At 38.0% G+C, this 25193-nt stretch overlaps 1 protein-coding gene across 5 annotated transcripts in view; it reads left to right on the top strand.

Moving 5' to 3' along the window:
- TMEM245 (transmembrane protein 245) overlaps positions 1-25193 on the top strand; it is a 91580-nt gene that overhangs the window by 15927 nt on the left and 50460 nt on the right. For 2 of the 5 annotated variants that reach the window (XR_011506296.1, XM_014834455.3), the window contains exons 4-8: positions 5168-5284; positions 7838-8056; positions 10452-10621; positions 13515-13538; positions 18169-18273. Coding sequence is in view for 3 of the 5 variants with exons in the window: in XM_014834455.3 (XP_014689941.2) it covers positions 5168-5284; positions 7838-8056; positions 10452-10621; positions 13515-13538; positions 18169-18273 (635 nt within the window). In the remaining 2 variants the exon portion in view is untranslated. The remainder of the gene's footprint in view (positions 1-5167; positions 5285-7837; positions 8057-10451; positions 10622-13514; positions 13539-18168; positions 18274-25193) is intronic. The other 3 variants (XR_011506297.1, XM_070519070.1, XM_070519071.1) reach the window with 2 other exon arrangements.

Raw genomic sequence — 25193 nt, forward strand, 5'->3', positions numbered from 1 at the left:
CTGTGGCCTTATTGGCCCCCCACAGCTGCTGGACCCAGCGCCACTGCCTCTCGGATCCCAGGAGTCTCACTTAGTAGATCCTGGAATCCAGCTTTGGTGTGTCCCTTGGCCTGTGAGAAAAGAGCAACGCTAGCGTTATTGTTAGTAATAACAATATGGGCAAGGCCCTTTTAGGCTCTTTAAACACGCTATCTCATTTAATTTTCTTAGTAATCCAGTGAGACTGGTATTATACTTACTTTACAGATGAAGAATCTTAGGCACAGCGAGCCATTTACTCTGAGTATGAGAAGTGCTTCTTCAAAATCTAGGCAAACAAGCGTCAAGTGTACCCTTAATAGCCTGGACACCCAGCCTGAGAAGTCTGGGAAGTGCACCTGGATCTGTTCCTCCTGACATTGGTAATTGTTTATGAACAACCAAAAGTATCTTTGCAGGGAACGCTTGGTTGTTGCCCTAATCTTTTTGGGGTAGCATGTAATATGAATGAACAAGTTTGGTCCAGTTAAGCCCAAGTTGGAAAAAGAAAAGGAAAACATTAAATTTCTTATTGCTCGTCTCCACCTCCCGGTTCTGACACTGTCAGTTAAATAGGCCTAGAGACACTCCTCCTGGTCCACGTCTAAGCCCGTGTTACTGACCAGTGGTACAGTGAAGTGAGACTAGAAGTCGACAGGATGTATTTTCCACATTAGTGATGGGAACAGAAGCCTTCTTCAAAGGGCGCTTTGCACACTGGGGAGGTTTTACTTGATACGCAGGGCCTCCTTCCAGTGAGCATCTTTAGATATGTTTTTGGCAACTGCCACTATCTCTGTGAAAGAGAACAAAGTCGATCAAGTATCTCCTTGTTTAGACTGGTTTCAAAATGTATTTTTCCCTTGATTATGAAAAAAACTGTTCGTTATAGATTTAGCCATATTAATAAGTATTATATGAACATGTGATCTGTTTCTTACGTGCCTGACTGTGAGTTTCTGTTCCCTGGTGCTAGGCTGCTAATGTCAGTGGTCTGCTTGTTTGGACTTGTGTAGGTCCCTGTTACTATTTGGGCCTCCACTTAATGCTGGCCCTGTCCCTGGGCGGATTGACACTTGAAACCTTGGATGCTCTTTCCTTTTTTTGTTTATAGTTCTTGGATCCCAAGATTATGTTCTCTTGTCTGTGTGCCTATTTTTAGCTGGGCCTTTTTTTCCAGGACCATGGCTTTGCCTAGATTCTCGGTCCTGGCATTCTTCTGTCTAGTTTATCATCTCTCTGCCCGAACCCTCGGGGTTTTTGAAGTGCAGAAGGATATCAGAAGTCATTAAAGTGCATATCTGTTGGATAAGTAAGAGCAGTTGCCAAATCTTATATCCATGATTCTCAAATACTCTTGGTTGATTTTCTGTGCGTGCTATTCCTTTCATTGCTTCTTGAAGTTTCAGGTGCTATAAAAATTTACTGAATCATTTGTGTATTAACCAGGATGATGTTGCATAGTTTTCATTGATTTAGGTAAGGTTTATTGAATATTTATTGTATATTTTAGTGACATCAGCAAGTTGGAGAAAGAGTTTTAGTCTTTAAGGCATAGTCATGAAGGTTTAATTTATTGGTCTTAACTTTTCCTCAAGTCTTTCAGTGCCTGCTGCATGTAAGATGTTTTGTGTAGTTCTGTGGGGAGATCTAAAAATGTCTACTAAGGGGGATAAGACTTAGGGAAATGGCTATAATATAAAGTAGAAAGGGGGTGAGAGGTATAGAGAAACACTGTAGGAGTGCTTGTGGCTTCTCCTTATAGTTTACGATGATAATAATAGCTAACATTTATTGAGTCCTACATACCAGGCATTGTTCTAACCATTTTAATACATATCGTTTCACTTGATTATCACGTGAGGTAGGAATTTGTATAAGCCCTATTTTAACATGACGAGACTAAGGTCACTAGATTATAGGTAGCTTGCCCATGGTCCTCCAGCTAGTAAGGACTAGACCTGAGATTTGAACCTGGGCAGTCTTGTTTCCTCACCTGTGCTCCCAGCCACTGGATTGTCCTTCCTCTGTGCACAGTAAATATGAGACCTTCCATTCTCTGGTTCCATTGTCCCTCTGCATCCTCTTATCTCTCCACTCTTCTCATTGTACCTTGTGTTCTGGCCTTCGTGGACTTCTTAGAGTTCTTTGAACAGCACACTCTGATTTTTCTTGCCTTTGTGTCTTTACGCCTGCTTTTTTGTCTTCCTGGAAAACTTTTCTACCCCTGCCCTCTAAGACACCAGCCTCTCCCCTCCTCCCCAGGATAGGGAGATTGTTAGCAAGATAGACTAATTTGTTTAAAAGGATTTAAAGGATGGCATCTTTTACCGTTCTTGTCAGACAGCTCCTTTGGAAACCCTTCCCTGATCTCCGAGGTGTGGGTTAGGTTTCTGTCCTCTGTGCTCCCCAAATATTGTATACTTCCCTTTACATTAGCTCTCAACACACTGAGTTGTATCCAAGTGTTTAAGTGTTAGACTGAACTTGAGACTAGGTATACTCTCTTATCTCAGTGTGTAGCCTGGTCACCTGTTTGGTGAATGAATGCTTAGCGGGAGTTTAGGAATGTGTCAAAATGCAGCCAAAGTGAAAGTTCATATTTGGGGATCTACAAATTGATCTTGTTATTTTGGAGCTACTTAAAAACCGTCCCGGGACTGACTTTTTGGAGTCTCTCAAAGATGAATCAACACTTCATTAAATTACTTATGAAGAGGTGTGTTTAGTAATTCAGAATCCTTGACTGGTCTTTAATCCTATATAAGACAGAGTACTTTGATTTTTTTGAATTTTGACTGGAACCGTTACTTTTCTTTTTATACTCTACTGTCCCAGGCTATCATTCATTGTTCCCAACCTTTGCTCTTGAGTGGAGCCTGAGAAATCTCTCTTGCGTGCACAAGAAGCTAAGTCCTGTCTGGTTTCTGGTGTAGTCAGTTTGTTTTTGAAACTTGTATCTGGGAGTCTAAAAAGAATTTAAATATGGCCAAAGTCTTTATCCATTTCCCCTGCATGTTTATCTATCTAACCATCATCTGGAAACTTGGGGGTAATCTTTGATACCATCATCTCTTTCATTCCCTTTATTGGTTCATCACCAAGTCTAGTCTGCTTTGACTACTCCATGTCTCTTAAGTGCAGCCACTTTTCCCACTGCAGACCATACTATCGTTGTGTCTTGCCTGTATATTGCAGTAAGTTATCTCCCTGTGCCTACTCTTGGTCCCCTCCAGTTTGCTCTTGACCAGACAGCAAGAATGGTGTTTTTATATCCCAAAACGGATCATTTATTTACAGAATGGGGAGGTGGGTGTGGTTATGAAAGGGCAACATGAGAGATCTTTGTGGCATGAAACTAAACTGTTCTGTATCTTGTATCCATGCTGATATCCTGATTATGATATTGTACTACAGTTTTGCAAAATGTTACATTGGCGGAAACTGGATAAAGGATACACAGGATCTCACCGTATTATTTCACGTAACTGCACGTGAAGTTACAGTTATCTCAATAAAATTTAGTAAAAAAGACGTTCTTATCCTGTTTAAAACTCTTCAGTGCTTTCCTGCTTTTAGGATAAAGACTAAAGTCCTTCCTGTGGTCATCTGTGACTTGCATCATCTGGCTTGCTGTCTGCAGCCTTGTTTGTTCAATACCAATGTCCTACCCGCTGTCTGTGTTCCAGACACATGACCTTCTTTTACTGTCTTTAACACACCAGCTTTTTCACTTACAGCCTTCCTGCTTACTTTCTTCTGCCTAAAATACTATTCTTTACATGCCTTTGGTTAATTCCTTCTCATTCTTTGTGTATCAGCTTCATTTTTGCTTCTTAAAGAGAAGCCTTTCCTGGCTTCTCCAGACTGAGATTTCTTCTGTTAGGAGCTCATAAAATACCTCGTAATTTTCCTTTATAGCAGTCATCATAGTTTGTATACATTCATGTTTGTGTGGTTCTTTAATTCATATCTGTCTCTTGTACCAGACTCCATGGGGGCAGGGTCTGTGTCTTCATCCCCAGCATCCAATACAGTGAGAAATAAGAACATGTAAGACATGAAAGACCATGTCTTTCTCTCTCAGCCTTGTTCTCTTCTTGGCATCTAAGAGATACCTTAGATACTTAGCCCAGGAGAATAGGTCCCAATGCAGATATCTTGCTTTCTTCCCAGATCGTGAGTTTGAATTTCTCTCGGATTGCCTAAGAATAAAGCTCTTTCAGGTCACAGAGGCATTTCTTAGAGGAGGGATAGGATACAGTTGAGCAAGATGAGTGCTCTTGATCCTGGAGGCTGAATCTACGCCAGAGCCATCTCGTGCCTTGGCCTGCTTATCTTTGCGAGATGGCCAGCCTTGGATTTGTTGGGTGCAAGGAGTCTGTTTGGAGCTGAAATTCATTGACTTTCTGAAGGGTCGATATTGTGTGAGCTAATTTCTGTTTTCTGCCATAGCAGGTCAGAGACTGACCATTACAAACAGACCTCATTGACTGGTAAATGTTTTATTTGAATCTAATGCAAATGATTACTACCTATTGGTGTGCTACCTATTAGAGACTTAACAAGAAACAAATAACATGAAACAAGTAATGATGTCCTCTTAGATTTTCAAACGGTGGATTTTGCCTGTGCCAAATTATGTACTTCCGAGATCTGTGTGGTTTTGCATAATATCCATATGTTTGCATATTCATTCATAGAATGTTATTGAGAGCACCAAGGATGGGCTGTCTCATACTGTACTAGGAGCTAGTGATGCAAAGGAAGGTAAGACAGTCTGCATTCAGGAAGCTTACAGACTGGGTGTGGCAGTGTTTTTCAGCAGAGATGTATGTTAAAATTAATCTGTGAAGTTAAAAAATGAAGTGCGGCACTCTGTGTTTTTCTATCCTCTGTCACATGCAGTATCATGAAGTTCCCAAATGAGAGAGAGACATAGAGAGTCTAGGAGCCTGCATTTTTAGGAGACTTTCCTGTTGATTCTTAAGCATTCTCCCTTGGCAAAGAACCACTGGTCCAGTGGGTCAGTAATAACTGTTTTGTTTTATTGCTGTTGAAAACGTAGGGTTATGTTTCAATTTGTAAGTTATTTCATACTTTTTTCATTTGCTTTAAGAAGTTTTAAAAATGTCTGCTTGTTTTCCAGGGGCAGAGTTACCAGGGCAGGTTATCTCCATGGCAGCTTCTACTCTAGCGACGTTGGCCATCTCTATCACAGGGTATGAATCGGGCACTGAAGACCAGCCCTCAGCCCAGCCTGCAGGTGACTGACCTTATGAAGGAATGACTTCAAAATCGTTCTGGAAAATGAAATATACATAGATGTAAAATTAAGAAGGACACCAGCATCACAAAATGCTACTTACTGGTTCTTCATTTTTCTCTCTGATCTCTATTTTTACACCTTTTTGCCTTTCATCTTTGTTGTCATATATCCCTTTTTTCATGTGTTTCATTATTTACCTTCTTAGGTTTCATATCCTGATCTTTCATCTTTTCCTTTTTTTTAAATGCTTATTCTTCTTTTGTTATTCTTTCTCACTTTCCTTTCATATTATTTTTCTCTTCTCAGTCCCCAGTTTACCTCTGTCCGTATTTTCCTCCATTGAATCCTTTTCTTGCTTTCCATTTCTTCTACTTCTGTCAGTCCTCCTCCAGCGTTCTGTTTTGCTCTCACTCTTCATGTTGTTCTTTCTGTTGTTCCCTTTCTCCATCTCTTTCTCTTGGCTTTTATTTTCCATCTTCAAGTCATCCATTTCTTTGGCATTTCTTGCTCTTCTTCTCACAGTTTCCTTTGCTTGCCTCATCGCATGCTCATATTGACTGTTGCCATTAAAACGGAGCCCTCTGGTTGTTTTGGACTCAGTGCTCCTGGGGGATCCAGCTGGTAGATTTATACCAGCTTTAAAGGCACGCCGCGCTCACACAGAGTTCAGGAATGTAAACGGCTGTCCCTGTCTGTGCCACAAGGTCGGTGCCACGAGGTCCATTAGTGCCAGAGGTTTTGGAGTTAGGGAGTATTTTTGGTTAGTTCTTCTCAAAGAATTGACTATAGAAAAGTCTTGAAGGAAGGGATCAGCTGAGAAGAAGTCATTTGGGACTGTAGGAAAATTTATTTTTCTTTTTTTCCTTTTTTGTTTTTCCTTCTCACCAAAGCCCCCGAGTACATAGTTGTATATTTTAGTTGTGGGTCCTTCTAATTATGGCATGTGGGACACACTTCAGCATGGCCTGATGAGCAGTGCTAGGTCCATGACCAGGATCCGAACCGGCGAAAGCCTGGGCCGCTGAAGCAGAGCACGCGAACTTAACCACTTGGCCACGGGGCCAGCCCCAAAAAGTACTTTTCTTGCACAGTGAATCATGTTTGCAGAATGAAGAGGGTATGATGTTTTGGTTACGGACTTACTATTCTTCTGCATGTCTGCCACATCCACCAACATGAAGTTTCCAAATTAGAAAGATACTCAGAGAATAAAGTCCAACAGAAGCATATTGTAACTAGCTTTGGCTTTAGCCTCAAACCTGAGGTGAGGTGGGCTGACTTACCAGGGTGCTAGTTATAGCAGTAGTAAAAATTTACTCACGGCTAAACATTTAACTTTAGAAGAAACACTAAGGAAATGATGATATACTAATCAGAAGGCTGCTATGCACTCACTTATGAAAATTATGAAATAACAGTTAAGTCATTCTTTGAGCATATATTTAGTGAGCTTCTACTGTGTGTCAGGTACTGTTCTATGTGCTAGGAATTCAGTGCAGGGGGAATAAGACAGACGAGGTCTTAGCTGTCCTGGAGCTGACACTCAGCTGGAGGGAGGAAGTGGACAAGGGTAAGTGGAACGTGATGCAACTGTGTAAAACTATGTGAAGACTCTGAGGCAGATGGGGGGTTGGGATTATGGGTGTTCTTGTTTCTTTTTTTTTCTAGACTTTCTGAAATATGATATACTTTGTCATTAACATTTTTTTGTGGAAGGCAAAAATGCAAGTTTTAGGATCTTACTCATTTCTATCATCATAGGGTATACTGGGTTATATTGCTTTAGGAGTTATATGATTTCTGATATATATAGTATGTTTCGGTAAAACTAGGAAATGTAACATAGTAGTCGCATTGTTAGAGAACAGTACCTTGTGTGAAATAATTCAGTCTGATTTCCTTTATTTGAAAATTCCTCACCCACAGCAATCTGTCATTGTTTTATATCTCATTCTAAGAGAAAGACATGTTTCAGAGTCCTGGGTTCTTGTAAGAGCAGTTGGCTCCATTTTGGTAAAATGATACTGAAAAGTCATATTGTGTCAGAAATGTGTATAGGCACATCGAATATAAAGTTACATTAAAAGAGGAGGAACTTTTAAATATAGGAATTCTACTGTATGTTAGTATTTGTTGCTTTATATGGTTTGATTAATTTTCATGGACTAATTATAATTCTCAGCTATTTTGACATGTATTTTCTTTAGTTGTTTGTTTAAATAAATATATATAAATAAATGATATATGACATAAAAAACTTGAACAGTGTAAAGCGTATACAGTAAAAAATTCCCCGTCCCCAGCCCTACCCCCCAACAAACTTAATTTCCCTATTAAGGATTTAAGTACTGTCAGCATTGTAATTCTCCACAGATTTCCCAGTGCATGTGCAAACATACATCTAGATCTTTTTTCTTTTTGAACCCACTGTAATTATACTGTCAGAATACATTTTGAAGGCTTAAAATTGGGTAGCCTAGTGAATTGCTCTGTATCACTGTTTCTAATGTGAACTAGTATGGTGGGTGACTTTTTTCTTTCCCTCTTCAGAAACCATGGACAGAGGAGAACCCCCTCCAACCCTGTCCTCCTCTTCCTCACCCTCCTCCCCGTCACCCACCCTGGGCAGACAAAGGCCTGAAATCGGAACGTTTCTTAGAAAGAAGAAAACGAGCGACATCTACTTTGTGTCTCTCGTTTGGGCCATCATTGGAGTCCAGATCTGGTTGAACCTGTGGATTGTGCAGCTGCTGCCGGTGCCCATTGCAGGTAATGGGTTAGTTAGGATCTTTCCTGTCTTCGAAGAGGTTTTTTTTTTTTCTTTTAGATTTTAATATTTGAGATAATTTTCCTGTCTTTTTGAATAAAACAATTGTATGTTTGCATTTAGATAATCAACATTATTTTGGAAATTTATTACTTGGATACTTCTTTAATATTTCACTTTTAAGCTTGAAAATGTGTTTAGCCTCTTACAATTTTGTGTGGTATAAGAAACTGGTCGTTCCATATGGGGAGTTGACTGTTCTGCCATTCGTGATTCTGTGGAGGAGAATGTTAATCTTGAGTTTTGGGGTTTACGATTGAGTTTTGCGAGCTGCTCTTAGTGAAGCGCATTTTACATTGCATTGTTAATTCAAAGGAAATATGAGTTTTAAGAAATATGTATATGCAAAATCTTGATTCTTCATTTGATAGAAAATTGAATTACGTGTATGTGTATCAAAATGGAATCATGTGGCTTTCCATACGTCATTAAGTTGGGTCTTTGTCCTTGAATACCGTGGTAATTTAAGGCCCACTTCTCTTGTGGTGTTCTCTCTAAAGCTGTCTTCTAAGACTGGCAAGAGCAAGGAGGAGTTTTGTAGGTGCATTGTAGGAGAGTCTCTTATTCTATACTTTGCTGATTGTTCGGGCTTTCCTCTTATTGCAGTCATAGTCTGTGCCACATTCATTAAGGCCTCAGTGAATGCTCTGGATCCTGCCGTCCAGATACCTTCTAATTTGATTAGTCCTTGTCTCCTTTATGAAGGTTTTTCACTATCGATTTAAACACAGTCTGATTTTTAGAAGCCTCTTTCCCACCATGGTCCAAAAGTCTAAACTTAGTGGACCATTTACCGTCTAGGTCATTCGTTTTCAAACTTCTTATTCTCGTTAAATTGGACAGCTAATTAAATAGTTACCTTTTTTTTTTAAAGATTTGTTATGACCAGAACACTGTGTAGTACCTGTCCTTCAGGAACATGGGATATAAGTGGTTGAAATTTGTATCTGCTTCTTGCATTCTTCAAGCAGAACTTCTGTTTGGCAGTTGGAACAAGATACAGGTGTAATTAAGCAAGTCACACAGAGTACATACCATAGCCCTGCTTTCTATTAAGGAATTTATAGAAATGCTTAATTTAAATTGCTCTTCTGGATTGTTCCGTACTTTCTGTTTTGCCAGGTGATTTCTTTTATGCTGGCAAATCATGTGTTAGTTGCTGTTGGAACCTCCCTTTCTTTAAAGTTCATTAACAGGAGTTAAACATTTGTCCTAGTCATTTCTTAACCTACAGGCCATCATAGGAATTTGACATGGGCTTGGGAGAGCAGGCCGGAAACACGGTGGCGCTCAAAAGGTTTCTAGAGCCTATAATTACCCTAGGCTTATTCTAGGGGGTGTAGGAGCTTTCCTAAGACCTCTTTAGAGATTTAAGAAAGCTAATGAAGAAATTGTTGAACCAGTCTGTACCACTGAGCTCTTGGTTCAAAATAGTAATCTGAATTGTTAGGTTACAAGGCCAGAGATAAGGACACAGAAATCCCTGGAGTTAGGGAAATTACAGTGCTTGGCGTCAATTATCTAGAGTCCAAACTTCAAGGCAACCCTCACAGATAAGTAACACTTCCTTCTAGTCCCACCACCTTCTTAGTCGGCCTTTAGCAGGGAGCTTAACCCCAGCTTGAAGGGCCACCACCCTGCCCAGCTGTAGGGGGGACATTCATACTGTGGTCTGTGAATGGTCCCTGCTGAAGTCGTGCAGTGCACGGCCTCAGGCCATTTATAACAGCCCTGCTTGTACCCACCCCACTTCTCCACCAAGCCCTGGAAAGGATTCAGATGTGCAGAGCAGCATCAAGTAGAGAAACAGGAACACAGATGAAAATGTTACCCTGTGGTGGTAGAAAATCGTGATGCAAATGGAATACCTTATCCTTTTCTAGTCACTAAACATCAGACAGCTAAGGAGGAGAACAAAATTTGAAAAGAGCAGCTGTAATAGCCAAGGAGATCGGGACATGTCAGGGGTTAGAATTCTCTACCCTGGAAGGTGAAGGTATGAGAGGCCAAGAGTGCAGTCACTAGAACCTTCAAGATCAGAGTATCTTATGTTTATGTGGGCTGCGAAATAATCCCTGACTTCTTCAGGGATTCAGACTTCACAGAGAAGATAGTATCCAGGCAGGTGGGGATTGTGTGAAAACTTATTTGTCCCAATATCATCAATGTGGAACACCTTGAATTTGTTTCTCTCTCTCCCTCCTATTTTTTTTTTTTTAGTTAATCTTTATTTTAATACTAGCTTTACTGTTTTAGAAAGGTCACATGAAATTCAAGGACCTTTTTGTGTTATAATTTTGTAATCTGTATTTTGTTTCTGTATGTATTTCTTTATAGTCTGGATACTCAAAAAGCTCATCATTCACTTTGGAGTTGTGAACTTCCTGGAGAAGCGCTGCTCCGCGTGGTGGCGGGTGGTGGAGCGCTTCCTGAAGGAGCGGCAGGAAGCTCTAGCTCCATGGCCGATTATCGGGCTTGGAAAATTCTTGTTAAAAGTCGATAGTAAGGTATTGTATCTTAAGAATTTGGGCTGTTCTAATGGAGTTTATGTATTTCATGGTCTGAAGTATTCTGTTTCATGGTATTTAGTATTTACACTGTAATTTTTGATGACACATTTAATGTCTAATTCCATGATGAAATTTAAAGTTTGAAATTATAGCTTATATAAGGATAGGATGGATTTAGTTAAAGAAGTATTGTGTTAAGTAGTTTTTCCTCTTAAAAATGGGAGAAAAGGATCTTATGGAACACCTCATTCAACTCCCTCATTTTATAAGGACCAAATTGAAATCCAGAAGGGTTAAATGACTTGCCTAAAATTATATAGCTGGGTAGTGGCTCAGTTCAGTGAGTATTTCTGGAGTAATTCCCACGTGTCAGATATTGTGCTAAGTCCTGGTAAAAATCAGGTGAATCACAGAAAAGTAGATGAAGAAGCTCTGTTTAGTGGAGAGACAGCAATCCCTTAAAATTCAGAGGGAGTGTTCAGATTCAGAGGCTTAGTGGTTAAGAGCATGAACTCTGAATCCGAACTCTGATTTCAGATGCTAGTTCTGCTACTCATTAGCTGTGTGACCTTAAATGAGTTTGTTAACCTTTCTGTGCCTTGGTTTCCTTATCAGTGCAATGAGTATAATAGCATATACCTCATAGGGTGGTTGTGAGGGTTAAATGAATTAATATGTGTACACTTCCTAGATCAGGGCCGGGTGTATGTAAACTCTGTGTAAGCGTTAGCTCTTATACTTTGTGGAGGAAAAGGATGTACAGGATACAGTGGTAGTACTGAGCAAGAAATGACTCACTGTTGGTTTTACAGAGGAGGTGATGCCAGGGTAAGTTTTGAAGCCCAAGTAGGAGTTTATTAGGTAGACAGGGCAAGAAGAGCAAGGTGGATGGAGCAGTGCAAAGGCACCGAGCAGGATTCTTAGGGAACACCAAGAAAATGGTTGGCTGGGTTATATGAAATGGTGATTAGTGGGAGTGGAGACTGGAGAGTCAAGGACGAGACTGGATCAAGAAGGTCTTTGTGTACCGTGCTGTGCAGGCTGGGCTTCATCGTAGAGGCCAAGAAACATTTCCTTCTACAGCTCCTTACATGACTGAAGGTTGAGAAATGCTGTCAGGTGAAGCGAGTGTAGGTGGAGATGAGGATGTGTGAGTTCATGTTGCGGGGGTGGGGGGGGGGGTGAAGTAAACCTTTCAGATTCACAGTGAAATCTCCCAGGTCAAAGGAGATGCAGCGGATGTGTTTTCTTATGTGTTACCTTACTGTCTTCCAGAAAGTTTCCCAGTTTTAATTCCCACCAGTGCAACATATAAGAGTGCCCATTTCCTTGAGTTCTTGCCAATACTGGATATGATAAGATAACAAATGTCCTTTTTTAGTTTCGTAAAAAGAAGTATCTCAGTGTTGTTTTAATTTGACATTCTTAAAAGTAAAAATGAAGTTGACCATCCTTTTGTATGCTTATTGGTTATTTATATTATTCTTTTGTGATTTGCCTATTTGTATTCATATTAATTTTTTTCAACTTTTTAAAAAAGAAGCTAAGACTTCTTAGAAATTTCAACCTATTTACCACATCTCCTTGGTGCTGGGTGAAGCTTTATCTTACTAGAGCAGATTTAGCACTTCAGGCTGTTTAAGGAGGGTAACTCTTATTTCAGTTAACTTCTTTGTCTTACCATACTATCAGAAGGGATAGAAACTAGATCCTATTTTCAGCATTCTCCTGTGCTTGTATTTGAAACCCTTCGTTTAGGAAAACTCCACAGTTGGGTCAGTTGAAGTTCCAGGGGCAATTTTATGCCACTCTGTCCTTCTTAAGGAAGAGAGACAGTAAAATGAATAAAACCAGTGTTTTCTGTTATATATAACAATACATATCAGAATAAATGGCTATCACAAATAATATTTAAATATAATTGATGCTAAAATTATATTCTTTCTAGTGTAATCTATATGGGCTGCTGCTTTGGGGAATAAATCTATTTTTCACGTTTCTATTAAATTTTAATTGATTGGACCAGTGTTTCTGAAATGGTCCATCTACAGGAAATTGAATATGTGTCTGAACATGCATTGGGTGGACTTCTTTAGGGATAACTCTGCAAAGAGATTTATAGTCACTGATGAAATTATGCTTTTTAGCCTTTATACTGTTTATGCCACTAATAATGCCTTAAATCCTACGTCTACTGATTTTCAGATTATGTGTCTACTAACTAGCATTAGTTATTATAGTGATAAATATTGTGAGGTTTAGATGAGGTAATGTTTATGTGAAAAAAAAGTGGGATATTATCTATAGTAGAAAAATGTGTGCCTAAAAATTGGGATGGGAGGAAATGCACCAAATATTAACAGAATCTTAGATATATTTGCTTTTGGCCAGGTGTTCGCTGTTCCAAACGAGCACTGAATTGCTTTACTCTTGAAAAATAATGTGAAACAATTAATACTATGAAGCTGCGACTACAAAGTTCACTGAAAATGTTGTATATGAACATAGATCAGTTTATACAGGGACTAAAAATCTTTTTGGCGCATGATGTGTGAAAGAATCTTAATTATTACCCTCATCTTTGGAATTTGGTGTGACTGTTTAAGCCTCCGAGCTTTCAGGTTACTTTATGAATTTTTAATTGTTGAATTGCCAACAAAGCTTGTGGTTATCATCATTTCGGTCATTGTATATGTTAAAGGAATACTACATTCACTTGATTTTAAAACTTCGTTAATGCATTACAATTTTTTTTTCTAGTTTTTCCTTTGGCATAATTTCTTCCTCATGCCCTCAGTGACTTCCTTTTCTTTTCATACTATTATTGCATTCTCTAATGATGTTCCACTGTTCTTATCTTCTCTTTCTCACCTTACCCCCTGTCCTCAAGCTCTGGCACTGGCTAAATAAGAAGGTAAATGAACACACAGATGTTGGTTTTTACTGTTGAATTCTGTAATTCCCCCCTCCCCTTTTATCTCCCTTTTCACTCTGTGTTTCTGTCCATTTGTCAAACTAAGTTTTTGTTTGTTTTTAAAGTTCTAATTATAAGCTATGGAAGGTCGTGAAGCATTAATACTGTGACAGCACAATTTGCTAAAAACACAAAGGCCTTTAAATCGCCATTAAATCCTAAATGGATATGAATGGTATCTCCTTCCCCCAATGTTTCTAAGAAGTTCCATCCTGTAGTGGTTTTGTTCACTGTAAAAGATTTCCATTCCTCTTCAGCTTTATAATGTGGTTCAGCCTGAGGCTCTGGTCTCCTTTCACGTGTGAAGACACATAAGGCAATAGTTACTGAAAGGGAAGAGAACTCTTTCTTGCTGCTTTTTCTGTAAATGACAGGACTTTTTCAAAAAGATAAATCTGTGAAGTAATTTTATGATTCCCTCGGCTGGTAATTTTATATATTGTCTTTTTTTGTGAGTAGCATTCCAAAATTTTATTTTTAACTTAAAAAAGGTTATAGTCATAGCCTGTGACATCTAATTTCATGCATTTCCCAGGATATGAGGTTGTATCTTTGATAAGTTCTTCGCTTGATTGGCATGGAATTATAATAGGTACATTTTTAATAACTTCAATAAGGGTGAATCCTGATACATTAGGAGTGCTGTAGCTCTGACAGCGTCCACATCTAGTAGTCCCAGACTTAATTTCATTAAATCCTTAGGACAGATAGCAAGAGATGACATCATTTATGTGTGTTTTGTTTAAACACAGTAAGATTCTAAAACTCTTCAGTGGAAATATTATCACAAGCCTTAAGATAGATGTACCTCTTGGAAATAGATCAAAATGACACTTTGAAGTGCAGAGAGGCGTTCATTCTGGTGAAACAGAGGAGAGACTTTCAACAATGCCTAAAGTTTTAAACTTTGGATTGAAAATAAACATTGTATAAAATAAGTAAATAGACACAGACACCCCCCAACCCCCACCCCTACCCTCAACCCCCACATGTATAGTTGTGTATATAGTCATGCATCATTTAACCATGAGGATGCGTTCTGAGAAGTGCAACATTAGGCAATTATAGCGTGCACTTACACAAACCTGGATGGTGCAGCCTACTACGCACCTAGGCTGTGTGGTACTAATCTTAGGGGACCGCCATTGTATATGCAGTTGGTTGCTGACTGAAACGTCGTTATGCGGCAAATGACTGTACTTCCATTTCTTACAAAACTAGTATGAGTAAAGGAGTTCAATCCTTGGCAGATGATATTGCTGCAAACATAAGTCACAGTTTCTTATTTTGATCAAAATAGGTGGAAATATGTTTTTCCTTAATTTGTGTGTATTGAAATGAAAGTGTCCTCAAGAGGTGAGAGACAGGAGAGCTAAAGTCGTTAGGTTTAATTCAATTTAACCTTCGGTGACTAAATGAGTTACATTACCTAATTTGTGGGCCTAGTTCACAGCTGACTAGTGAGTTCATTTTAAAGGATTCCTAAGAGATTGGGTAACTTTTTTCTCTGATGATTCTGTGCAGCACAGATAAAGCACTGGTGTAGAGTTGGACTAACTGCTTGAAGTTCTGAGAGAGTGCTCCAGGAAAGCACACAGATAAGTCGGGGACTATTTTATTACGTTGCCTCTGAGGCCAGAAAGTGGCAGCATTGGGTATTTGGTCTTCCAAGTTCCAGTGGGGTGAATTAGGGAACCAATTCAAGAGAAGTGAGGACGATAGAGAACACATCTTATGGTTAATTGAAATGTAATCTATTTCTCAAGGCTTGTTTTATTTCTTAGTATATTGATTATTTGCACTAAGACTCAACTAGAATTTGGTTAAAAGACTCAGAGCAAAATGAAAACCTACAGGCCCAGAAAATGAAATAGGAGAGAAAACTCAGCCGTGGAAGGACACTTTCTTAATAGCCTGATGAGTAAGGCCAGGCAGTGTAGAATTTCAGTGTCTTTTGGTATAACTCTAACTTTGCCAACATCTCTAAATTTTAAAAAATACATGCCCTTCATTCACATTTGAAACATTTTAATATCATTTTAAAATGACTCCCTTCCCTTTTTATCATCGGAGACTGGGGGAATTCCTAGAGGCTGCGGCTTCTGAAGCAGGACAGTGATGACAGGTGGTGTGGTTTCCTTGACCCCAAGCAGAGCACACGAGCAGAGGATGGCCTCAGGGGACAGCACCTGTGGTGTTTCTTTAGGAATTCTGCCTCCATCCCTTTCCCCTTCTCCATTCCTCTCTGTTTCTCTTCCTGTGTCCGTGAGTTTCTCTTTCCTTGTGAGTCTTGTTCCATTCGCTTGTGCACGAGGTTCTCTTCCTCCGTGTGAGTTTTGTCTGCTTTGTGTTTTCCTCTCTGTTGGTCCCTAGTTCTGTGCACCACCTACCCTCTTCCCATATTTTTAAGTCTTTCCTGACTCTTTCCCACTCTTTTCTCTCTTTTGTTGTCTCCCTTTTCATCCTGTTCTTTCTCCTTATCTTAGCTGGCCATAATGTGAATAGAAAAAATTCCAACTTTTTAGCTTGTGTATTGAACATCTTAAATGACTTTGTTTTAAATTTTGAATGAAACATCTAACCCTCAGTGTTATCCCTTGAGTATAAATTTTTATTTAGATGACTCTTAGTGTGGATTTTTTCCAACCCTTAGGTATATGACTCGTGATAGGAAACTGCTACCCTGGCTGAAAAATATATAGTTTGATTTTGTAGTGTTGACGCACGTAAGGTGTTTGTGAATATTCTGTGTTTCATACTTTAAAATACCTAGACGTGAACTTAGGTATTCATACTTTCTAAATAGAATGTTGTGTTTAAAAATGTATTTCAGAATATGACTTTTCTAAAAAATTTGAGCCTCCCAAGTTATTTTCAGAGATTGTAATTTGTGAATACAGATCTCATCTTAATTCTGAAATTATTCTCACCTATTCAGACATCTATTAGCCGAGCGCTTGCTGTGTGCCAGGCACTGTTAGGGTTTGGGAGGAGGAAGGGGCATCCTCCCACGGTGGTGCTTTCCTCAGGAAGCTGAAGCTGGCTCAAGAGCTAGGTGCAGAGTTGGTTTCTGATTGTAAACCTTCCTGGTTTCATTGATTTTAGAACTTATGTTCAAAATATGAAATCTGACCTTCCATATCTTAGAAAGCCTGTTATTACTTATTTTAATCTCTGCATTGTCTTTGATGCTTTGGTAGCATGCACTGAAAATTAACTCTTCTGTTGGAAGCTGTAATTGTCAAGGTAAAAGATAACATTTTATCTTTGAGTTCATTATAGCTTTGATCTCTTAGTGACAGTATCCTTCATGAAAGATAAGAGGGATGCAAGCTTATAAGCATTGAGTGGAAAACAAATGTTTTAGGAGTTATGTTGTTTTTTAACCAGCATTCTGTGCTCTCGGGTGTTTAACTCACTGTTTGGAGAGCATAATTCAGATTTAAATTGAGAATAATTTATTCAGCAATGCTCTAGCTCATGTTGGGCTAAGTGTTGCAATGTGGCCTTTCAGCCATCATCAGTCTAATTGTACTTTTGAAATGTTATATGGTAACTTTGCATGTCAAGAATTCTAGAAATCTATCACAATTGTTATATATTCTGAAAAAAAAAATTTTTTAAGTGTAGGATTGTGATTGTGAAAGATGAGGGAAGTTCTACTCAAAATAGAATTTTAAGTAGCATTTAAGGAGAGCGTAATTTAAATTATTGATTAAAGAGTAACCATTACATTAATGATTATATTTTATTTACAGTCACTTAATAATTTGTCATAAAGCTTATGTTTTAAAAAATAGAAATTTCAAGTGGAAAGTCAGATTTTTAAAAGTATTTTACTATGAACTATTTCAAATATAAAAAGATATGAAGAACACCTATGTGCCCACCCTCCAGCTTGATAAGACATTACCTGTATAATTGAAAGCCATTTTATACCTCGCCCTGATTGTGCATCCACCTCTCTGCCCTGTGCCCCCCAGAGTGACCATTATTCTGAAATTGTTATTTATTGTTACCTTAATGTTAGATTTTTGTTATTGCTCTTATTGTAATCCTAATGACATCAAAGGGAAAAAATACTTTGAATGTAATTCCTATTTTAATTTGCTCCTAGTTTATCTGCATAATTTAGGACATACCTATTTTATAAGAGGCATACTTTTTCTAAAGTCATTCGTATTTGCTAATTGACAGTAAAATTTCATGAGCTTTGAGGTCAGCTAATGGATTGTCGTCATTTTGTTTAGAATATTTACCAGGTTATAAATTATAATTTGAAATGTAAATGTACCACATTATGTGATTTCACAACTGGATATAGGTTATGTCGAATTGACTGCCTTTTCTTAGATGTGACAATTCAGAAACTCGATATAACAACAAAGTAATTAATACTGTTAATTTTCTAAAGTTGCTTACAGCTTTCACTGCTTTAATCGTTATGCCATAGTCTGCTTTGCAAGCCTGAATATCCTATTTTGTCTTCATGATATTTGAATACATGTGTGTTTTTATTAAGTTGTTTGTACTTGAAAGATAAGTAATTCTCTTTCTCATTTCTGTGCAGATGATCATCTGGTTGGAGAAGATGTTAGACAAAATAATTAGCATTTTCATCATATTTCTGTTAGTGATAGGAACCCTTCTTTTAGCCCTACTCCTGACTGCAAAGGTAGAGTAAAATAATTACTATTACAATTAATAACCTCTTAATTGTTAGAATTGTAGTATGGATAAGATGATAGCAGAAGCAGCATGGAAAATGTTACTTTGTTTATAAATATGTATAATGTATATGTATAATGTATAAATATGTATAACATATTATGATTTTTGTATTACTAGTTTTGCCATGAACTTGCCAAGTATATGTTTTACATGCATTTTTATTTTATCATCAAAATTTTCAGAGGTAAATGCAGATGAAGAAATAGAGATACTGAGCCACAATTGGCTTCTTCTGTCAATAGGATAACTGTGATCTGGTCTCATGACTCCTAATCCAGTTAGTACCCTGTTACTAGATCAGAATTTCTTGATTACCTCCTTCCCTTCTTGTCTCATTGGACTTTCTGCTGGTATACCATAGGATCTTTATTTCTCACTTTCCAGGCCCTGCCAGCTTACATTTCCTCTCCCCCTTCTTGGTTTGGACTGCTATAACAGAATGCTGTAGACGGGGTGGCTTAAACAGCAATATTTATTTCTCACAGTTCTGGGGGCTCAAAGTCCCAGATCAGGTGCCAGCGTGGTTGAGTTCTTGGTAAAGCCCCTCTTCTTCTTGTATCCTCACATGGTGGAGACAAAGATCATCTCTCGTGTCTCTTCTTATAGGGCAACTAATCCCCTTCGTGAAGGCTCCACGCTCATGACCTAATTACCTCTCAGTGACCCTACCTCTTTTTTTTTAATTTTTATTTTTATAGCAGTAATATTGTATTGTAACATTATATAACTTTCAGATGTACATCATAATATATTTCAAATTCTGTGTAGATTACATCATGTTTACCACCCAAAGACTAACTATAATCCATCACCACACATGTGTGCCTAATTACCCCTTTTGCTCTCCTCCTTCCCCCTTCCCCTCTGGTAACCATCAATCCAGTCTCTGTTGCTATGTGTTTGTTTGTCGTTGTTTTTTATCTTCTACTTATGAGTGAGATCGTACGGTATTTGACCTTCTCCCTCTGACTTATTTCACTTAGCATAATACCCTCAGGGTCCATCCATGTTGTCACAAGTGGCCGGATTTCATCATTTCTTATAGCTGAGTAGTATTCCATTGTGTATATATACCACATCTTCTTTGTCTATTCACCAGTGACCCCACCTCTTACTCGTCACATTGGAGGTTAGGACTTCAACATATGAATTTCAGGGGGATATAAACATTCAGTCCATAACACCCCTCTTTCATCTCATCGAAGAAAATCACTCTCCAAAGTGCAGCTGGAAGTTTATCTCTACAGTGATATTTCTTAGTGACTTTTGTTTTTCCGACTTTTATGGCGTATTTTAACCTTTAGTTTCTCTGAACTTCACTGACCTCCACGTCCCAGATTTTGATATGTTGTCTCCAAGGAATCCTGAAGCTTACGTGAAATCATGGATATGAAAAATTTTCATACAGTGCTGTAGGGATAAAGTAGTAGCTCTTGTTGATAAATAATCTGACGTGCAGCACTTTGCTGAAGGGTTGCGTTCTTTCTTGCTATGTGACATCTCCACTTGGGAGTTCTGTTCTTAGTCATTCTCAGCTTCAGTATGTCCTCAGTCTTATCGTTTGCTTCTAAAATCCTGCTTTCTCAATACCTCTGTTTCAGTCTCTATACAGTTCCTATGTGTTCCTTGGTTATTGATCATGTGTAGTCCCTTATATACACTCTACAGACTTGTTTAGAGACCTTTCTTTGTTTTCGTCTTATTTCACCTAAACCTGCCACTATACAATCTTATCTTCCATTCTTGTTCTTCGAGAAACCTTTCACCAGTATGGTCTTCCATTTTCCTTTTTTCTCCTTCTCCTCTCTCTCCTACTCTTCTTCTATTCCACTTTCCCTCCTTATCCCTTTGCATAGGGTCTTCTTGGCTGCCCATCTCAATTATGTTCGTGTTTCAGGTCCTTTTTCTTTGTTCATCCCGTGCTTTCAGTGAGCTTTTGCTTCCCTGAACTTTGATAACTTGTATTACTGAACCCCTTCTTTGTGGTCTGGGACCAAGCAAACAGAGCTTTTGAAGGAAACTCATTGGTTACCTGTTCATTCTCCCAGCCAATAAAGGGATCATTCTCTAAAACACCATGACAGTAACTACCTGAATGTCTAATAGACATCTCAAAGGCAGCCTGTCAGAAACTGTGCTTCAGATCTTCCTTCACTTCTTGTCCATTCTTCTCATACTCTTCCCATTTCAGTAAATGACAACTCTGTTCTTCTTGCGCATGTGAAAAGTCTCAGGGTCATCCTTGACTACTTTCTTTCTTAGTTTGTCAAAGGATCCTTTTTGGCTCCATCTTCCTAATATATCTTAGGATAATAGCAGGGTGAGGATGTCAGGTAATTCCTCGCCACAGAAAGCAGGAATAAAACAGTATAAAATGTTTGAAAACACCACCTCAGGGTGTTGGAAAATGACCATTTAGGCAACAACTTGAGGACTGTTTGCTCATGAAAAACTGCTACTGCATCTGGTAAAAACAGGTAGCTTGTGGCTTTCTTGCTTGGCGTTATTCTCATCCTGCATAGCTTGGGCAGCAAAAACTTGCAACTCTTCCTGTGGGAGGTGGTGGACTTGGTTTGGGGCTGGCAACAGAGCAGCTGCAAATTAAAGGGAGAGATTCTACAGCAAGAAAGCTGTAGAAGGGCTGAAATTAATAAACCATACAACCTAGTCTGATTGCTAAACTATGCATGTGTATGGGAGACCCCAAGGAGCCCCGTAAATATTGATAGCCTTCAGAGAGTTGCAAATTTGTGTCTTTGATTGCATTTCTCAACTTACACATCTCAGGCTGTGGAGGGTGAAGCCTTCTAATGAGAAGTGTCTGAGCATACCTTCTGCCAAAATCATTTACTGATGCTAAGCTATGCAGGTGCAGGGAAAATCCTTAGGGAACCAGTCTTTAAAAAAATAAGTAAAAAACACTGAGCAGAGACATCAGTGACAGGGAAGACACATTTTTTTAGTTTGAGTAGAGATAAGTTAATTGCTTACTGAAATAAAATAACAGCTCTTAGAAGAACAAAACAATCCAGAGTTACTACAATGTATTTATTTCAGTGTCCAATTTTAAACCAAAAATTATTAGACATACAAAGAAACAGGAAAATGTGACTCATACTCAGGGGGGGAAAATACAGTCAAAGAGGTGGACACGTAAGTGGCCCAGATGTAGGATTTAACAGACAAAGGCTTCAAAGCAGCTATTATGAATATGTTCAGAGAATTAAAGGAAAGTATGCTAATAATGGGTAAACCAATGCAGCCTCTCAACAGGGAAATAGGGACTATAAAACAGAACAAATAGAAATCCTAGGGCTGAAAAGAAAATAACAAAAGAAAAATTCACTAGATAGTCTCAATAGCAGATTTTGAGATCCAGGGAAAAAACAATTAGTGAACTTGAAGAAAGATCAGTAGAAAGTATCCAGTCAGAACAACAAACAGATTTTTAATTATTAACAGATTTTTAAATATTGGTTGAGCAGAGCCTCAGGTATCTGTAGGACAATATCCAACATTCTAACAGACATATAATCAGCATCCCAGAAGATGAGAAGAGAGAGAGAAAAAGTGGAAAAAAATATTTGAAGAAACAGTGGTTAAAAACTTCCCAAGTTTGATGAAAAACATTAATAGAACCAAGAAGCTCAAGAAATCCTTAGTAGAATAAATACACACAAACACAAAACCATGCCTAGATGCATCCTAGTCGAACTGCTGAAAGCCACAGATAAAGAGAAAATCTTGAAGTGAGACAAAAATTATGCATCACACTGGGGAACAGCAAAACAATTAAGGACTTAATTCTCATAATAAACAGGGAATACCAGAAGACATTGGAATGACATATTCAAAGTCTTGGGGGGAAAAAAGGTCAAGCAAGAATTTTATATTCAGGGAAACTATTCTTTAAAAGTAAAGGCAAAATAAAGACGTTTCTAGACAGACTAAAACTGAGAGAATTTGTTAATATCAGATCTGTACTGTAAGGAATGCTAAAGGAATTCCTTTAGACCAGAGAGAAATGACTCCAGAAATAAGTTGTATCCAAAGGGAGAAATGAAGAGCTCTTGGTAAATGTGTTTTTTTCCTCTCTTCTTTTAATTTATTGAAAAAAAAGACTATTTAAAGAAAAATTGTAATACTGTATTGTAGAATTTATAATATATATAGATGAACTATGTATATGTACAACCATAGCACAAAGAAAACTGGGAAATGGAACTATACTGGTATGAAGTTGCTATAAATATTTTTATTTTACTGGAAGTAAGCGAATATTAACTTGAAGTAGATTGTGATAAATTAAAGGTGTGATAAGTTTAAGATAAATAGGAATTATTAAATAACACAAATTTTAGGGGAACTAAAATGATGTATTAAAAAATAATTGCTTGCCAACAAATTGGACAATCTAGAAGAAATGGATAAATTCTTAGATTCATACAATCTCCCAAAACTGAATCAAGAAGAAATGGAGAATCTGAATAGGCCAATCACAAGTAAAGAGATTGAAACATTAATCAAAAACCTCCCCCAAAATAAAAGTCCAGGACCAGATGGCTTCTCTAGAGAATTCTACCAAACATTCAAAGAAGACTTAGTACCTGTCCTTTTCAAACTATCCCAAAAAATTGAAGACGGAACACTTCCTAACACATTTTATGAGGCCACCATCACCCTGATCCCAAAGCCAGACAACGACAACATGAAGAAGGGAAAATTGTAGGCCAGTATTACTGAAGAACATAGATGCAAACATCCTCAACAAAATATTGGCAAACCAAATACAGCAATACATTAAAAGGGTCGTACACCATGATCAAATGGAATTTATACCAGGGACGCAGGAATGGTTCAACATCTGCAAATCAGTCAATATGATACATCATATTATCAAAATGAAGACTAAAAACCTCATGATCATCCTAATAGATGCAGATAAAGCACTTGACAAGATCCAATATCCATTTATGATAAAAACTCAATACAATGGGTATAGAAGGAAAGTATCTCAATATAATAAAGGCCATATATGGCAAACCCACAGCCAACATCATACTCAATGGGGAAAAAACTGAAAGCCATCCTTTGAGAACAGGATCAAGACAAGGGTGCCCACTCTCACCACTCTTATTCAACATAGTGCTGGAGGTTTTGGGCAAAGCAATTAGGCAAGAGAAAGAAATAAAAGGTGTCCAAATTGGTAAGGAAAAAGTGAAACTCTTGCTGTTTGCAGACAACATGTTTTTTTATATAGAAAATCCTAAAGAGTCCATTGGAAAACTAGTAGAAATAACAACTACAGCAAAATTACAGGGTAGAAAATCAACTTACAAAAATTAGTTGCATTTCTATACTCTAATAACAAAGAGAACTCGAGAATATCCCACTTACAATCACAACAAAAAGAATGAAATATCTAGGAATAAATTTAACCAAGGAGGTGAAAGACCTATACAATAAAAACTATAAGACATTATTGAAAGAAATCGATGGTGACATTAAAAAAATGGAAAGATATTCCATGCACATGAATTGGAAGAATAAACATGGTTAAAATGTCCATATTACCTAAGGCAATCTACAGATACAATGCAATCCCAATCAGGATCCCAATGACATTTTTCACAGAAATAGAATAAAGAATCCTAAAATTCATATGAGGCAAGAAAAGACCCAAAATAGCTAAAGCAATCCTGAGAAAAAAGAACAAAGCTGGAGGCATCATAATCCCTGACTTCAAAATATGCTACAAAGCTATAGTGATCAAAACAGCATGGTACTGGTGCAAAAAAAGACACACGGATCAGTGGAACAGAATTGAAAATCCAGAAATAAAACCACACATTTACAGACAGCTAATCTTCGACAAAGGAGCTAAGAACATACAATGGAAAAAGGAAAGGCTCTTGAATAAATGATGTTGAGAAAACTGGACAATCACATGCAAAAGAATGAAAGTAGACCATTATCTTTCACCATACATGAACATTAACTCAAAATGAATTAGAGACTTGAAGGTGAGATATGAAACCATAAAACTCCTAGAAGAAAATATAGGGAGTACACTCTGACATCGGTCTTAGGAGGATCTTTTTGAATACCATGTCTGCTCAGGAAAGGGAAATAAAAGAAAAAACAAACAAATAGGACTTCTTCAGACTAAAGAGCTTCTGCAAGGCAAAGGAGACCATGAATAAAATGAAAAAACAACCCAGCAACTGGGAGAAAATATTTGCAAATCATATATCTGGCAAGGGGTTCATCTCCCAAATATGTAAAGAACTCGTACAACTGAACAACAACAAAAACAACAACCTGATCAAAAAATGGGCAGAGGTTATGAACAGACATTTTTTGAAAGAAGGTACACTGATGGCCAACAGGTGAGTGAAAAGTTGTTCAATATCACCAATCATCAGGGAAATGCAAATCAAAAGTACAATGAGATATTTCCTTACACCTGTTAGGATGGCTATAATTGCCAAGACAAAAAACATCAAATGTTGGAAAGGATGTGGAGAAAAGGGAACCCCTGTAACTCCTGGTAGGAATGCAAACTGGTGCAGCTACAAGGGAAAACAGTATAAAGATTTCTCAAAAAATTAAAAATAGAAATACCATATGACCCAGCTATCCCACGACTGGGTATTTATCCAAAGAACTTGAAATCAACAACTCAAAGAGGCTTATGCACCCTTATGTTCGTTTGCAGCACTGTTCACAATAGCCAAGATGTAGAAGCAACCCAAGTGCCCAATGACTGATGACTGGATGGAGAAGATGTGGTGTGTATATATACCATGGAATACTACGCAGCCATAAAAGAGACAAAATCATCCCATTTGCAACAAGGTGGAT

This window comes from Equus asinus, chromosome 10 (assembly GCF_041296235.1).
Source record: "Equus asinus isolate D_3611 breed Donkey chromosome 10, EquAss-T2T_v2, whole genome shotgun sequence".
Lineage (NCBI taxonomy): Eukaryota > Metazoa > Chordata > Mammalia > Perissodactyla > Equidae > Equus > Equus asinus.